We start from the raw sequence: 17,991 nt of genomic DNA, 5'->3' as shown, positions 1-17,991 counted from the left end.
AAACCAGTGGTTTTATCTTTCTTTCCTTTGCAGTTTATCTGATAAGTATGTTCATATTTTAGTTGCATCCAATAAATCGTATTAAAAGAATGTTTGAAATAACAGATATTTGGGTATCATAGTACATCACAATTAAGATTAATTGGAATCTGTTCATATGGATAATTATTCTTTTTTATATTTTTTTCATCCTGTATATGGCCTAAATCTATTTAATAAGCTAAACCATGCACTGAATAGAAAATAAATTACATTTAGAGTACTTTCACCAATCTAAAGTATTTACAGTCAATGATGATTTTATTCAATGGTATAAATACCACTTCAGTACAGCTAGAAGTCTGAGGTACAACAATATCAGTTGTTGATCACTAAACGCAAGTCACCTCGTGCCTGATTTTTCAGGATTGTTAACATCTTTACCTCTTTACATATGTATTAAACATCATAGTTCATTTCAAAGGCAGTTACAATGGTAAGAATTTAGTGATGTTTCCCCAGCTGTAGGGTGCTGTGCATGTTTAAAATGGCATTCAGCTACATTGAGTGGCACTGTCATAGAGATGAAAGTGAGGCAATGATGGAGTTCTAAAGACTTTTTCTAGGGTAAAACTCTACTTCATCTTCTAAAAGACAGTCTTGTCTCTCCACTGCCACCATGGTAGTAGTCCATTACCTCATCATCCATTACCTCAGCTAAATGTTGATTCTTATTTTTACAATAAGTGTAGTCCTGCTTAGTATTTTGTTCCAATTCAGAGGCAAAGCATTATCCATCTTGTATAAGGCAGGGGTTACATGGCAGGGGAAAGTCTGTCATTCTCAGTCTCTTTTTAAGAACAACTGGATTTCACCTTTTTGCCCTTACCCTCTTATATTGGAGTTTTCAGAACTTACTGTTTTCTTTAAATCTTATGTATTTATTGTTTCCACTTAGTCTCCCAACTCTTTCACGCCAGGTGCTATTGTCCTGTCCTTCCCTCACATTTGTTCCTCCTTCCTTTCCGTCACGCTTTTCTCACCCTCTTCATTCCATACGGCTGCTCCCTCCCTCAGGTCCTTCTTACCTGACTTTGTGCAACAGAGAGAAATTGCAGACCCCTCCCTACAAAAAGTCATACTTCTCACCCCTTACTTGTCTTCCTTCTCCACACTCATAGTTTCTTGCAGCTACAAGGAAGAGTTGTAATGGAATTTTGTTCTTCATAGAGCGAAGTGTGCCTAATTATTCAGGGTGGATTGCACATGCTCAGTTTGGCAGGGACATTACAATCCAGATGGAACATCCTTGGTGGACGGGACACGAGTCCCTACTGGACATCTGCCAAGAGATATTTTCCAGGGACATATGACTTGATGAAATTTTGGCAAACTTTCATAGCAAAAGGCTATTCTTTTCTATTCTTTTATAGAGTGAATCTCTCTTTCCTAATCCTTCTCCCACACATTTTAAATTTCAGGTCCAAAACATGACCATATTATATCTTATTGATATTTTGAAAATATTTTAAATCAGCCAGAATTATATCTTCTTGCTCTTAAAAACCTTCTTTTAAAGGGTTTAAACAGCTTAAACCAAAATAAAAACATTTCCAGTATTTATCCCATATAGTTAGGTTTGGGGAAGTGTGGATAGATTCACATATTTGGATGAAATAGCATTATCTTCATTAACTGTACAGTTGCCTATTGAGTTTCCAGAATATGATTGCATTCTTCATTTAAAAAAAAAAAAAAAAAAAGAAAAAAAGGTCTAAAACCAGAAGAAAGACATTTCTTGCACACAGTGGAATGTACTGCAGGCTGCAGGGAATGTATACCGCAAACACTAGCAGCTATGGGAGAAATACGAGACTACAGAATGTTACTATGAATATCTAGCTTTTTTAACTCATCAAACGAGTAGAGTGTAAAGCAAGTCTAGCAGCTCTTTTTTAGCCTTGAGCAGAATACAAGCTACGTATCTCTGCATTACAACTCCAGTTTCTTCCAAACTCGTTTGGCACTTCTACATCATTTATTTGGCCCAGCTCTACGCGCAGGGCTGGACTTTGACCAGCCATGCAGAGCACCCACACCCCTCGTTAGAAGGTAGAGTCCCTATATGTTAAACTCTTCCCTGTGTGACCAATGCAGACAATCTGAGCTCTACTTTTAAGCAGTCTTGTGGCTAGAAAAGTAGGGCAGCCACAGGCAAGTTATGATTCTTCACTTCTGAACAGGTGTCATCATTTAGGAAATTACACCGCAATTGGAGGTGGAATCACTAAATGTGTGAGGGTTGAGGTTTTAGAAAAGCAAGCTAAATTTAAGTGCTTCCTAAAGAAGCAGCCAATTTGTTCGGGTTTTTACTGGAAGCAGTTTACCCTCGTTGCTGCTGTTTCACAGATGAGAAGGGGGTAATGGGCATCTAACATGTACTTGCTGCTGCAGCTTTTTTGCAAACAAACATCTGATTATATGCTTAGTAGAGTTCACTGTGTTCTTTGATCTTCATTTTACTTTATAAGAATTTTTTTCCTAATAATAGGAAACTTTGACATCTGTGGATACTAGACATGTGTGTGCAATGTAACCGTGACATCATTACAGAGACCTGGGGTTTGAAGATCTTAACTCCGCCTGTCTAACCACACAGGCCTGCAAGGGAAAGCGAAGGCTGAAAAGAATTGGATCATTCGTGCATTGCATAACTGCTAGCTGCATAAACAGTTTTTATCAATATTTGCACTTAGTTTCCATCTGAAAATGCTGCTCAGGTTCTTTTTTCTAACACATTTTGTCTTAAATATTAATGCTTAAAAATTGTTTGAATCTTGTCCACAGTGGCAGGCTTTGGAAGTTATTCTTTTTAGTTGTGTTTAATGCTGGGGAGGTAAGAAGAGATTAATATTTTGAAAATAACTTTTAGTCTTGACATTATTCTGACAAATTTGCATGTGCAGATACACCTGTGTTGCAGTGACTGCAGAAGAGAACAGATGCATCCAAGCTAGCTGGCTGTGAGTTGAAGTATCAGGTAATGCCTGTAGCACAGTTCTGAGCCAGTAGCTGAGCCAGCATGGAACTGAGAAGGGATTTCAAATCTCACTACAAAATACTCAATAATTAATTTGCAGCGAGAGTTTACTTCTTGTGACAGGAATACATTACATAAGCTATGGAGGTTCTAATAACCTAAATACAAATCATGAATCCAGGCAAGGTGGTTAAAAATGCATTCCTGTGACCAGGTGGATCAATGAAAATTTCTACATACGCGTTCTTGTGAACCAGCCATAAGGAAATTTCACACTGCACCTAAAATACTTTTCTGCACAATAGATGCTGAATTTTATTTTTTTTTCCCCGAGTTAATTATGGTTGCCTTGACCCTGAGCTACAACCAGGTTGCGCTTGAAGTAATTCAGAATGTGAGATGTGAATTTTGAGGAGAGCTTTGCGTGCCCCTCGCATCTGGAAATGTACATCTCCCACGTATTGCTATTTGTCAAGTGAAAACGAGCAGGATGCTGGGTGCCATTTTCTAGTTGTTCATAGCTGCTGTGGATCAATAGAGTTGTTACTCAAGCTCTCTGTGTTTCAAATCGCCCTACGCTGCCAAGTATCCAGGTGGCAGCAGGGAGTAACAGTGTAGTTTCAAATGCAGGCTTTGCTGTCGGCCATAATGTTTAACCAACAGCTTTGAAATTATCTCTTGATCATCTGTGCTGTGTACTTGAACTCCTACATTTATGTAACCTTATGAAACAGGAGCCAGCCTACAGAGGACTAGCAAGAAAAGCTCTCAAAACAGTCTGTTATGGACTGTGCATCAACTTGGACATTGCACATGGGTGCCCAGTCAGAATTCTCGGAGCATGTTGTACCGTGACAGAACATAAAATGCACTACCCAGTAATTAGGCCCAGTTATTTCTGTTCCAGAAGTAAATTCTGGCAAATTGTCTTTTTTTACCTACTGAAAACTCTTACAGATTAAAGAATTACTGCAAATTGGAATAGGCAAAAAGATGAGTTTGGATTGCTCTGTTTGGTCAAATAGATAAATACAAATCAAAGAAATGATTAGTGTCTAAAATTGTTGTTTAATCAATGTTAAATATATATTAGCAGTTTGTTATAACTAGAATAATTTTATATTACTTCTAGTTTACAATCCTATCCATTACTGCCAGACTAGGACCTTAAAAAAAGTCAATATAGATTGTAACTCTTACAGATACCAAAGATGAGGTGAAAGGTAAGCAACACTCAAAGTCATTATTTTGTTTCTGGACTGTATTCATTCAGTCGGATTTATTATCTGTGCCCTGTCACCTGTGGAGAAGCTAAAATCATAGCAATCTAATAAGATACATCAGTTTGTTCTGATACAGTTATAACTTTCATTTAGTGATGGATTTAATGACTCTGAACAAAACAGAGAATTGGGATGTTATAATTAAGAGCACTGATAATGTATAAGAGCCATTTTATTTGACCTTCTTTCTGAGCATTGCTTCTGTGATCAAGGGATGCTTAATTTGTATGCAGCTGCTTTAAATCAGTCCTAGATTTCAGTAGATTATTCTATAAATTTTACAAGCTAAAACGCTATTCCTTACTAGAGCTTGTGGGATAATTAAAGATGTGATGTTGTCATCTTTCTGTGGTGGAAGATGAAACCACGTTCCTCAAAAGGAAAGGAGGAATGGGTGTCAATATGGAGGTGGTATTCACAGTTGCACTTGCTTAGTGATACTTGTTTCATGAAGAAATAGCAAGTCACTTCTGTTCACTATAAAAAGGAATTTTTGTGTGAACAGAAAGTGCAGGATACTCAGAATTCTGGTGATGCTCTTAAATGGATATCGTTGCTCTGATAGCAGAAGTGCCGAGATATACGCAGCTACGCTGTTGATTTCACATACTCAGTATTTGGTAGGTGACAGTTCTCAGCATTCCTTAGAAATCTTGTACCAGGTATGTCTTTACATTCTGATTCTTACAGCTTTTATCAAATACACTACACCGGAATATAGTGCTTCTGCTATCCCCCATACTTCTAAGTTTTTCCATTCTAATTAATTTTCTAGAGATTCATTAGCACTATTTTCTAATCATACAACACTGTTCCTCATTTGAAATCCTGATTACAAATCTTATCACTGGAATTGCACTTCATTTGCATGTCCTTTAAGATGTGAGTTGGAAGTTAGCACACCTACTCGAGTCCTTTAAATTCTCACTGTTCTGCTTCCACCTAGGTCAAAGTAATTTCCATCTTTTTTTAGCTCATTCCGGTTAACATTTCTACTTTAGCTCTATGTTCTGCATCATCATACTGATTGAATACTGAGTCAATATGCAGCTAGTACTGAGACCAGAGATGGATTCTATTTAACCTTGGTCTGTGCTTGCTTCTTAGTTCCTGTATTTCTCTAATTGTTCTTCCCTTTTTTATATTTGTTTCAGTTTGCTTAAAAATTATCATTTAGGCAAAGTTCTGAAGAATGGATAAGGAAGGAGGCAACCTCTTTATCCATAGGAATTCCAGCATATGACACACAGCTAGGCAGACCATATCAAAACTCAGACATTGCTAAAATCCTTTACGTTTCTGTCAGGTTGGAATACCTCAGAAATCCATTTGAGGAAAATTGTATGATAGAATAAGTATTTTAGAATAAGCTTTATTACAAAATTTCATTTCATTTAAAGTTTTGCAGTTATTTGCTTAGTATTTTGCCTTTTTTATGTCATATTATGCAATGAATGTTTCTGCAAATACCCTGAAATACTTGTTATTATTTATTTTTAAATTGGTATGTTACTCATAAGTCATTGGTCTTCCTTTGTCTAGATTCTGCAGTTTGTTTAAAAGACAATATTATAAATGAACAAGAAAACAAGTGTTTAGTAGAAGATCAACTGTTTTAACTGATTTCAGAAATAGCAGTTCAGGCTACTACAGCGTATCACTGTGCATTCCTTCCCCACCCACCCCCACCCTCGCCGGCTTCTTTTCCTTTTCACTTCTGTGACAACTGTTTTCCTGAAAAGAAAGGTGAAGGAATAACTCAACCAAATATGATCCAGAGTATTTCAACCAGAACTGACAACATATTGTGGTTCCCCTATGTCTAAATTAATTGGTTCTGTCACTTTCACACAGACAATTTACTTGTCTAAAGAGAAGATCAGTATTTCTTCTCCTGTGATCTGTAGATCTGAATATTTGAGGAATAATTAGTTTTGGGGAGGAGTATTTTATAGACATAAAATACTTAAAAAAAAACAAAAGCAAAAATCAAACAACAAAAAACAACTCTTGCAGACTGTTTAAAACTGTTGCCAAATAAAAAAATTATTGTACGTTAGAACACCTATTCCTGACCCTTCATAAGATGCCAACTTCTGAAGAGCTTTCAGAAGCTTGGTTGCAGATTGCTTCTATAACTTTACAATATTTTTGCAGGTAAGAGTCTGTGATTACTGTGAAGAGACACATTATCGTGTTTGCATGGAAGCAAATAAAACTTGACTCAGGACTTTTTAGAGAAAAACACAGATGTATTACTCATATTGTGTATTGACTGAGAGAAAGAACAGAAGCATTGAAATTGACACTTTCCAGATGGGTCACAGCCAGGATTAAAAAACAGACCAGAAACCGAAGGGGGAAATGCCCAGCACGATTGAAGTGCGTTTATGGCATTCTCATGGGCAGGCAGAAATGGAGCATTAACAACAAAATCTGCCTTGCAGTGGTTTGGGTGTTTGTCCACTCCTTTACCAAATGTTGTAAACTGAACTTTTTTGGTTTTCAGTTGTTTCTTGCAATCCTTATAATCTACAGACAGCTCATAACTTCAAAGTCCTGCCGATTAACTTTTATGATTTCAATTTTAATTAAAATTAAATTCCACCTTTTCACTGCAGTCTGGAATTGCATCTGTAAGCATACATTTGGAAGTGTGTAGAGTGTGTGTGTGTGTATGCACTACTTATTCAGATGATTTTTTTGTGTGTGTCTGGTTATGGTGACATGCTTCTTCCTCTCTGTCCTAGATATGCAAGTTCTGCCATTGACCATCAAGGAAGCACATCCATGAGGAAGGTAATGCTTTATAAATGTACTTTAAAAACAAATAAAAAACTCCCCAACAGTTCAATTGATTGCCATATTTTTAGAAAATATGATAATTAAAATATGATGATAATGAAAATATGATATTAAGATATCACAAACCTTGAAATCTGTCTATATTATGAAACACCTGAAAATAAAAAGCTAGGAATAATTTCCATATTCTGAAAATTGGCTACTGCAACCACAGCAGGTCAGTGTGTAGGCAGTACTTTTAAAGTTTAGTAGGAACCTCAGTATATGTTCTGAAGTATGTACTAGTTTGGGGAGGAGAATCATAGAAAATGTCTAGGTCAGAATGGACATCTGGAGGGAAGGTAAACAAAATTTTAAAAATTCATAAAATATTTAAATAATACGAATACTAAGGGAGATATGGGATTAAGATTTACAGAGGTTTTTTTTTTGGTACCACTTTTGAAGGTCTTCAATGGAAAATATCTAGACTATTTTATTAGTATTTTGCAAATATGTCATGTAAAGGACAAACAACAGAACCTGCCTTTATAGAATGCCTATTTCTTCATTTTGACTTAGCATGTTTTTCACTAAGGAGGCGCTAAATAACTTCTGAAAGTTGCCAGATGTCATTCTGCCTCCCAAATATTTACAAAATGAGGCTGAAGAGCAGTGACAATAGTGCAAGATCTATGACTAAATTTTCTACTGTTTGTGAAAACCCGCAATTTTGTTTATTGATATACTTGCCCATCTCTGCCAGTCCTGCCATGCTGCTGCTTCCCCTGGAAAACACTTGGACCTGCGGCTGTTCCCCAGGATCCTGGTGCTACAAATAATCTAATCCACATAATTTGAGGAAATCGGCACCATGTGCCCTAAGATTTTCCTACTGAATGCACTGCTGGCTGTGTTTGGACCTTGTTAATGGCTTTCCTTAGAAACTCCTAAGGTTCAAAATAGCAGAGGTACATGCAACCAGTTTTGCATTAATAGGCTCGGTTTCCTTCCTCCCAACACGCAGCTGAATCTCTAGTCTGCAGGGCATTTCTTTCAGCATAGCATAACTTGTCATTCGGTGATTTGTGACAGCACTCCTACTACTACACTGTGATTATGTTGAGGTCTCATTAATTTAGCTTCAAGTAGCACAGATTCAATTCCATCACTTTTTTTTTTTTTTTTTTTTTTCTCTCCATGGTGTGCTTCTTTTAGGGTTGGGATGGAAGGGTGTGCATTTTGTGTGACATTCTACTTGGTGGTGTGGTTTCGAGATGAGAATTTAAATGCTGACAACCACAGTATGTTCTCCCATAATCTCTCTGTTTCCCATAGCAACTCTGCGTCATCTTGAAGTTGCAAGTTCTGACTATTTTCTTACAGTGTTTACCACAAAGTTAATTATACAGTAGTACCTTTATTTCTGAGAATAAGAAGCTTCAAATCTGTAAGTTAGCGGTGCTGATTAAGTACTGGTTCCCAAAGTATTGCAAACCTTTCACTTTCTCTAGTTTTCTTGCTTTGAGTACATTGTATGTGTGCATAAATGAAACACAGTAAGACTAATAAACTTACGTTTTCAGAAGAGTGAATATTTTCAACTCTCCTTGATTTGTTGTATTTTCATTATTTTTAAAACTTTTGAACTTTTGTGTTGAATGATGCATGCGTTTCTGGTGAGTATCCCAATGTGTGTATCCTCCTGTTCCATTTTTCTTGAAGATCTTTACAGTTTTCATATCTGATTAAATTTAATTTAATTATAGGGTTTTATTCCATCACTATATATAATTTTTTAGCCTAAATTGTGGACAAATTTGGTAATCCCTTTTTCAGAAACAGATTCCTGCTCTGTCCTAATGCATTTTTATGCAGAAAGAGGAACATTGAACAGATTGTTTCATCCACAGTCGCCACAACTCTGGCTGGCACAGTATGACTGACCAGTACTGCTGCTGTGGCTTGCAATACATCAATAAAAACCCAGTGTTGCTGGGCAGCTTTAATACTTTCTCACAGACTTACTTTTGGGTTTTCATTTTCTGACTGTTTTTTACTACATTCCCTATAGCACAGAAGCAAGCATTTATCTTTGTCTTTTCTAGTGCTCAAAACAAAGAGATAAATGTGCAGCTATCAAGTTAAGTGGGGAATATGTACTGTCTTATGGTGATACAACACATATACACTTACGGAGCTTGTCACCTGTCAGAATGACAATATTTTTGTGAAGCATTCATATACTGTGACTGACTGGGAGAACGGTCTGAGATAAAGAGAACACAGAAAGCTGGTGTTCTCTGAGTCAGCTCTCTCAGGAGTCAAGAATTGCTGATTTCTGCAAGTCACTAGAAACCATTCATGCTGTTCAATGCTGTAAACTGGCTAAATTGCAGAAGGGTTACAAATAGGTCTGTGCATGTGCAAAACAACTCCCCCCTCCTCCACTTCTATTTAAAAGAAAACTTCGTCTCTCCTATAGACCTGTTCTCAGCTGTTGCTTTTCTATAGTGCTTAAACTGTAATCCTTCATTACCCTAAATAGGAATTTAAATGATTTTTATTTTAATTATAATCCTCAGTTATTTTAAATTGTTAATATTGTGACATTTAAACACTTATTTAATATGTTGTACCACAGTTGTTAATAAGGACTTTGGTAGCATGTGTTTGCTTTCTGACCCCGTGCTGAGGAGCTGCCAAGGTAGGGTGAGCAGCCAGGTGATCTCCAGGAGAAGGGAATTATCTGCAGTCCTACCACTAGTTAAGGCAGCGTGGCGAGATCCCTGTCAGTGACTCGGGTGCCCTTTTTCTAGGCCCAATACGGTATTATCTGTCACAAAGGAAAAATCAGGCAAATTAAAAAGATGACTCGTACTATGCTACCCTTTGCCTGGATCTGCTGGTTTATCACCCTGTGACTATCTGCTGGTTTTTCTACTGGTAATAGCCGCACCAGTTACCAATCAGGCAGCTACTTCGTCATATTGACCTGTAATTTTTCCCTTAACACTTCCATGCTTGAGGTAAATCCTTACCATCTTTTGAGTAGTATCCCTGTTTTTCAAAGGTTTGAATGATGAGATGCTTTAAGGTTTTTGTAAGAATCTGTAATGATTTTATAATTCAGCCAGAAAAGAAAGATTTTATAGTTTTCTCCTCAGAGTTGTTCTGCCAAGCTACCAACCTAACAAACTTAATTGTTTCCTGTGGTTGGAAACAATTAAAGAATGTGACTTCAACGTGTCATTAAACACATGGCTTTACACATTAACTGTATAATATTTGTGGTGGATATTTCTTTTTGAATGAATATTTGTATAACTATCTTATGTATACTTACAACAAACTCAAGTATCATTAATTTTTTAGGTCATTCATATGAGTTTATGTGCTTAGTTTTCAAACTACTGCATAACCATTCATGCAAATAATCCTTAATGATTTTATTGCAATTGTAATTAATAACTGAAAAAAAATGGGATTTTATTTTGTAGATTTAGCACTGTGTTGTTTTCTTTATGATTTCTATAACAGTAGAAAGAGAAAAATGAGATCCTATGATAACTTACCCTAAGATAACCATGGGGATGGTAATGAATGCCAGCTGTTTTGCGTTACTACTATTGCCTGCACTGTTTTTTCATGATTTTTTTTTTTTTTTTTCTTTACAGTCATTCCATTACGCTTCCCTCAGGGTAAAAAGCAGAAAATGGACAAAAGGTAACTCATTTGAGTTAACATTTTGAAACTAGAATATGAGACTTCTTCTCTGATAATAAGTGATCTGGGTCAAATGAAAAAGTTCAACTTAATTCAAGTATTTCTAAATTTGATGGTAAACCAAAATAAAATACCAAATTAAAATATGAAGTAAACATGTTACAAGATATAATATTGCTAGACTTGGTGGTAAAATTTCCTCTGACTGAAGTAGAAGAAATGTAGTATCTGTACATTTTGCCCTTTCCTTCTGCTCTCTATCCATTCAGGGCTTATTTGAGAAACAATGAACATATGAAAACTAGTTACAGCATAATAAATTCATATGAAAGTATATAGTCAGTGAGTTCTTTTTATTCTGTTTGGTGGGTTAGTCTCCTTTCTATGAAAATTTTCCTTTTATTGTACTATATGTTTTTAATACTTCTAAACCTGACCAGGACACAGCACAGTATCTTACTCTAAAAAGAGCAAAATGTTAAGAACTGGGTTGCGGAATGTTACAGAACAATGGCTGGTGTCTTCATGTTATCTAAATGCCTTCACTGTTTCACAGCTGTAGGACAAATATAATTCTTTTAGGAATATAAACCTGATTTTTCACAGAAAAGTGTCTAATATTTTTAAGGAAATTTCCTACAGAAAAAAACGTTCTTATTGATATTTACAAGGCACACTAAAATTTTAAGGCTTTCAGTTAGGATGTATTGAAATAACAACAAAAAATCCTCAACTTTTCCTGGTGGTGTGCTTTTAAATAGGATGCAGTAAAGTTAAAATATTGTTGTTCAGGTAAATTCGAGATAGAAATGTAACATGTCATTTTTATGGAAGTAGATGATTTTTTTTTTTTTTGACTATAAATAATGACTATAAAAACTGAGTTTAAAAATTCCCAGAATTTGACAGGCGTTCTATTTCTAAAAGTAGTAACGGAAGATGTCCGGAAGAAGTAACGTTTACATCAGTATACAGATTACGTCATGCTCTGAGTTTCAGATTGAGGCTAAATGAATACAGTTTGACTTTGGAATGATGATGCTCATCTTAATCAGATAAACACGCAGCCTTAACAAGAATGAACCCTCTAGAGATTAAATAGACCATTACATAAAACAGGCCCCTTTTATTTTGTATTCATGCTGAAACCAAAATTGCAGAGCATTGTCGAATCTGGAAATTGTCCATTCAATCTCCTCTCCCTGAAACTGGAGAGGATTTGGCTTGAAGGATTCTGAATGGAATCATCATTAAAAATTCGTGGTGCGTTTATATCGAGAAGAATAGTTCTTTCACGGTTTCATTCGGTGAGATGTCTCACGCTGTTGTCGCGTTCTCAGGGAGCTCTGTAACGAGTGGGAGCAGAAGACGGATTTCCTGCAAAGACTTGGGGCATGGAGATTGTGAAGGCTGGCTATGGAAGAAAAAGGATGCCAAAGGTTATTTCACACAGAAATGGAAAAAGTACTGGTTTATTCTGAAGGATTCATCCTTGTACTGGTACACAAACCAGAATGTAAGTATACTCTATGTTTGGAGAAAGTCAAAATTAAACCTTAACCTTTATAATTCTCTTGATTAAAGTCTATTTTTACATGGTAGCATATGTCAGTGAACTGCCCTTTAACTGCCAGGTCTGTTTCACTCTAGCTGGAAATATTTAAATTATTTTTGAAGGTCTCCAAAGTCCATGTACAAGCTTAATAAAATAGCAGATGTTCATGGCACTCTTAAAGAAATGAATACATTAGTAGTTAATACTTTTCCACAGATGCTTATTTGGACTAACACAGCGTTCACACGCAGCTCTCCTTAGTTTCAGTTGTGTGGGGAGATGTATCAAGAGTAACCTTTCGTGTTAGTTAAGCATTATGTGAAGCAGATGTGAAAATCTGAATTTGTAGACCTCTTTATCTTGAAGTTATTCTTATATAGATGTTCCTCTTGCTTTTTGCTGAATTAGTCTGGAGTTTGCAGTTTTTCATGTGTAAAACGCTGTTCTTGGCAAAATGTTATTGAAAACCACTGGGCCTACGCTTGTGTAATCTGCATATATGTAGGAAAAATAATGGAGGGGAGAAGCCAAAAATCGTTAGACTGCTATTCTTCCATTTGTATGCATTGAGCCTCAGTGCCTGATCTAAACTGTCTGCGTACAGCCTGCTTTGATTACTCGGTATTTTAGTTCATATTTTCCATTTGCTTCAAGAGGACAATTTTACTTACATAAGTATCCTCAGTTTTAGTATTTTCTTGTCAGCCCAAAGCAGTATTGTTTCAGACTGTGGATGATGCAGGTTTTGTGTTGTACATCTTGTTTGTTTGACATTGTTACATGCAAGGTGGTAGTCATTAAGTCTCCCACTGATTTTCAGTCTGTTGTTTACAGCCCAACCATAATTCATAGTACACTTGCTAATACTTTTCAAAAATCTGACTGGTGTTAATATGTCTCCTTGCTTTTCCTGGTAAATTACTTCAAAAGAGCAAGAAGCAACAAGAGATGCTTTCTAGTTATTACTTTTCCATTTAATCACCGGTGAGCTCGCTGTAGGAACTTTCTTAATTATTATTAGGAGGGCAGATGGTCTGCACGATCATGACTTTTAAAGGAGGCATCCACAAAACAGTTTTAAAATGTAGACTATGTGATGAAGAAACAGAATTCTCTGTAGTTGTTGATGTCTTTGAATGCCATTTTAGGTGCTGGAGTTGGTGCTGAAAAGTTTTATGTAATCTTCAGCAAAGGGGAATTAGGCTGACTGCAGCTCCTTTAAGAAACTGTCAGTTCAGTTACTTCATAGAAGTTACTGACATTGTATGATGAAGTAAATACATTTTTTCAAGTAAAAACATCATGGGGAAAATAAGTTCAGTATTTCAATTAATAGGATGGTTGTCCTTAGCATAAGACCCGAGTGGCTACTGCTCACTTCTCTCTTCTTTAAGTTCTGCTTTACTATCACTTCGCCTTCTCTTTTCACAGGATGAAAAAGCAGAAGGATTCATTAGTCTACCTGAGTTCAGAATAGATAGAGCAACTGAATGCAGAAGAAAACAGTAAGTAATGTGTCAATTATGTTTATAAATTAAGCGATTGCTCTTGGAAGTCTAATATACATAGTACTGACAATTTTCAAAGCTCAGAGAAGGAAGTTACACAGAAAACCTGGAAATCTGTAATGAATACATAATAGGCCCACCTGAGCTTTAGTGTCTCTAGAAAAGCTACAATTTAATGTAAATTCCATAAACTCTCTTGCAAAGAAGTAAGTCTTGGTCAGCTTTCCAGATAGACCAGTTACAACTTCAGTTAAGTAAATAAAGTAAAAAATAATGAATACATTAGCCAAGAGAGCAAACTTTCTTAGGTTCAGTATGTTTATCTTGATAAGAATCGTGTGCAAGAAACAATTACCATAAGAAATACCATTAAAAGTATCATAGCAAGGGATGGTGAATATAATCTCCATTTTCTCCTTTGTGGAGGAAGTTTATTTACCCGATATTGTGTTATTCTCAACTGCTAAAATATTTAGGTTCCATATGCAAAATGAACATTGCGTTATTGCTTATGTGCATCTCGCTACCACTGCATTATGCTCCCAGTAAAAAGCATATGCTAAGCTTTTCAACCCTTAAGGCATATTTAATAACAGACACTCATTGGAAATTGTTTGCAAGCAGTGTTGGGGTTGGAATTCATAGCTGCCAAAGAGCAGGTTTAACAGAACAATACTAATGCTTTGAGACTAGCACTTTGCTGGTATTATTTGTGTGTGTCTTCTGTGTGCTGCATCTGGATTTTTAAAACTTGCTGCCATGCGGAGCTACATAGCATAGCATTAAAGATACTCTCTTACTAAAGCTTTCCTAGTTATAAATAAGCATCCTGAGTTTTTGTTGTGCTTTTCTGGTGACTGGTTTTGATCTGGGGAATAAAAGCCTTACAACTCATGAACATGTACACAATAAAGCTACTGAAAATATGAATTACAATACAGACTACTCATGAGAAAATCAAACCTCTTCAGTTGTTCTTGTCTGGAGATATTACTGTCTGTCTGAGAAGGAGAAGACGGTGCATTTATACTTGTGTTACTCCTCTCAGCTGAGGATATCACTGTAGAAATTAAAAATGAACTGTGCACTACAAATTCCTCCGAGGAATGAGTAGATATTAATAATGATATTGAACAAAACTACAGGAAAAAGAATCCCCTTTTGTTAGAATATAAAACACTTAACAGATTTCAGTGAATTAACCAAGATCAAACAGAAGGTCATCGCGCACAGCTAGGAATAGCTTCCAGAGCTTTGCTTGAAGCATTAGAACACATTTCCTCAGAACATTTCTTAGAGAACAATTTCTGTAGGGTATGTACACAGGAAAAAGTCCGATTAACTGCAACTTTGCACGCTACTGAAAACTGAGTACCTTCAGGCTTTGAATCCTTTCAGAAAGAGGTAGATCCAGAGGTAAAAGTCTAATGAAGACATTAATAGTATTCCCTTTGTTCGCTGAGCTGAATTTCCCTTTGATTTCTTCCTTCCTGAACTATTATTTATATATTTCCCCCATCATAAAAACTGTTCCTTACATTTGCCACTGCTTTACCCACTGCTCTGAAAACTGCAGAGCCAGTAAATCCAGTGTTGCACTCACTCACATTCCAGTACATCCAGTATATGTGAAGGGAGGGCCCTGCTTGTGTTAGAGCTGGCTCTAACCCACAGCCTTGGTAAGCGGGCTTCCAAACCCTCACCTGCCCTCCTCTGCATTGTCTTACCAAGGACGGGACTAGGCATGAGTGCCATAGCCTGAAAACTCCTGTCTGCTCGTTCTGATGAGCCTAGGGACAACTTCCTGTGGTTTGATCCTTCTGCATTCCTTCCACAAATAAAATTGAAGTGATGGTGACCCATTTTGACCCAGCATGTTCCGGAAAAGTTCTAACTCACACTTCATTATTCTCTCTGCTAGATTAGAGGGAAATATTTCCTTGCCTCTTTTTCAGAGAGCTAGTGAAAGAAAGATTTTACAGGATCAATTCTCACTTCTTTCCACTTTAGGATACCTTTTCATTTAATAGTGGAGTTTTAGCAGGTGCTGGAATGTCACCTAAAATTCATTGCAAGCTTGAAATCTGAAAATATAAACTTGGTTGTCTACTTACTTCTATATTATTTGGTACACTTTAACATTAATTCAAAAGCTAGTAAAGCCGTTACCTTGACAGTAACTAAGGACAGGGGAAAAAACCAGAGTTCTTTCCCTTTTTTTTTATTTTTTTTTTTTTCCTTTCCTTTGGTAGGATAATTTGGTTTTAAATAATTGCCTGAAAGGTATGCTCAGTATTTTAGTGCATAAAGAAGTCCAGCTAAAATCACAGTTTTCTTTCAGCTCTCTCAAAAGCCAAACTAAGAACATCTGGGGACTCAGCTTGGACTTCACCTCAAATGTCTGTTATTTTCAGAGCCATCAATGAGAAATGTTCAAACCTTACTGAACAAAAGAATATGAAGTCTTACTTGAATAAGATTTTATCTTTTCCACTGTTCTGTCAGGTGGGGAATGCTGTTTTACAGAATGACTGTTCCTAATGTCCATGGGATACATTGAATGAAATAGTCTTAAGAAAGCTTTCACAAGAATATATCGTAATTGAATGCATCATTCTGTGTGGTTTGATGGTTTGCCTCACTAATGCATTTAATGAAGGTACCCTGATTGTTATACGAATCATGGCATTATTTCAGACTGGTTTGGCTCTCCAGGCTATATTTGGATGTAGAATGACCTTGTTCCTGAGAGAGGAGGTTTCTTGCGTTGACACTGAAAAACTTTCCACTGCTTTTAGGCAACACCTGCATCGTCATGATTAAAAGTTATCCTACTGTATTAGAAATCTTAGTTATTTCAGTTTGTGTGATGTGGTATGACATGAATAGCATGTTAGTTTCAAAGATACTGATAATTACAACGCCCCATGATTGAGTTGATGAGCAAGACTAAAGATTAATGTAACTATATATATAATTAATCACCATTAACTAGTGCTTTGCCTGAACTTACAACAATTTCCACCTAGTGAAAATTCTCATTGCATAATTAAAGCAGATTTAGGTCTTAAATTTATGAGAGCGTATGCCATACCGTTGTCACTTCATACTGAAACTATGCAGCCAGAATTCTATATAAATGTCATTGATATAGTATAGGTAGACATGAAGTTACACCCTAAAGGTTGTCACAGTTTCAGTAATTTTTATTACTACTTCTGAAATGAACTTGACAGTCTTGGTAGACAGCAAACCAAAGTTGAGCCGCCCATGGGTTCCCCTAGGAAAGAAGGCTGACAGCCTCCTGGGCTGTGTTAGCTGGAGTGCAGCCAGCAGACGAAGTGATTATTTCCTTATACTTGGTACTTATTACACCACGTCTAGATCACTGCATCCAGTTTGGGACCCTCCAAAACAAGCCAAAGGTAAAGACATAGGTATTTTTCTTCTGCATTATTTGTATTTCTCTATACATATAGAATTATTCCCCTGAAGACTTTTCCACAGTTCTTAATGCTAATGTATCTAAACACTTCCCTAATGATTATCTTTGTGACACTGCTGGGAGATGAAGATGTATTTATTGTCACATTTTGTAGCCCAGAATCAGGACTCCAAATCATTTAAATGAAAAGTGTCCACAGAATTGGGATTTCCATTTCATAACATTAAAGACCTATTTTCTTCAGCGTGTGTAAATACGTAACGAGTGCAATACATTACTGCAGCTGTAACTGCTCACCACTTCACTAAACTAGCAGAGTATCAGGCAAAAAGATATTAAGGAACAGTCATGTAGTAACCAATTATTGTCTGGTTCACTGTGACTGAGCATGCGAGAACTCCACATAAGCAGGAAGACCTTCAGCATTTAGCTGATTTACCCGTGAAAAAAATTCTTGTTCATTCTGCATTTTATGACACATTCACAAATTCCTTAACAACTGGGAACAGGGGTCCTAGAGAAAGTAGCCTCATCTCTTGCATAATCCTGATTTCATCTCTCCAGCAAGTCCACCACCGTTGAGGTAGTGTTCCTGTGAGAATGTAACGTTCAAGTACATAGTCATAGGTTGTATCACAGTACACGAGCACAGTGGAGCCAAATTTAGGTAC

General features: G+C 36.5%; 1 protein-coding gene across 2 annotated transcripts in view; it reads left to right on the top strand.

Annotated features, from left to right (window-relative positions):
• The window catches only part of LOC141964462 (connector enhancer of kinase suppressor of ras 2-like), a 205,228-nt gene that overhangs the window by 167,145 nt on the left and 20,092 nt on the right, over positions 1–17,991 (top strand). For both annotated transcript variants that reach the window (XM_074914871.1, XM_074914870.1), the window contains 4 exons: positions 7,053–7,101; positions 10,764–10,812; positions 12,153–12,328; positions 13,799–13,872. In XM_074914871.1, the coding sequence (XP_074770972.1) occupies positions 7,053–7,101; positions 10,764–10,812; positions 12,153–12,328; positions 13,799–13,872 (348 nt within the window). The remainder of the gene's footprint in view (positions 1–7,052; positions 7,102–10,763; positions 10,813–12,152; positions 12,329–13,798; positions 13,873–17,991) is intronic.

Source organism: Athene noctua, chromosome 11, assembly GCF_965140245.1.
Source record: "Athene noctua chromosome 11, bAthNoc1.hap1.1, whole genome shotgun sequence".
In the NCBI taxonomy this organism is placed as follows: Eukaryota; Metazoa; Chordata; class Aves; order Strigiformes; family Strigidae; genus Athene; species Athene noctua.
Note: the sequence above shows the minus strand (reverse complement) of the source record. Positions and strands in the feature narration are given on the sequence as shown.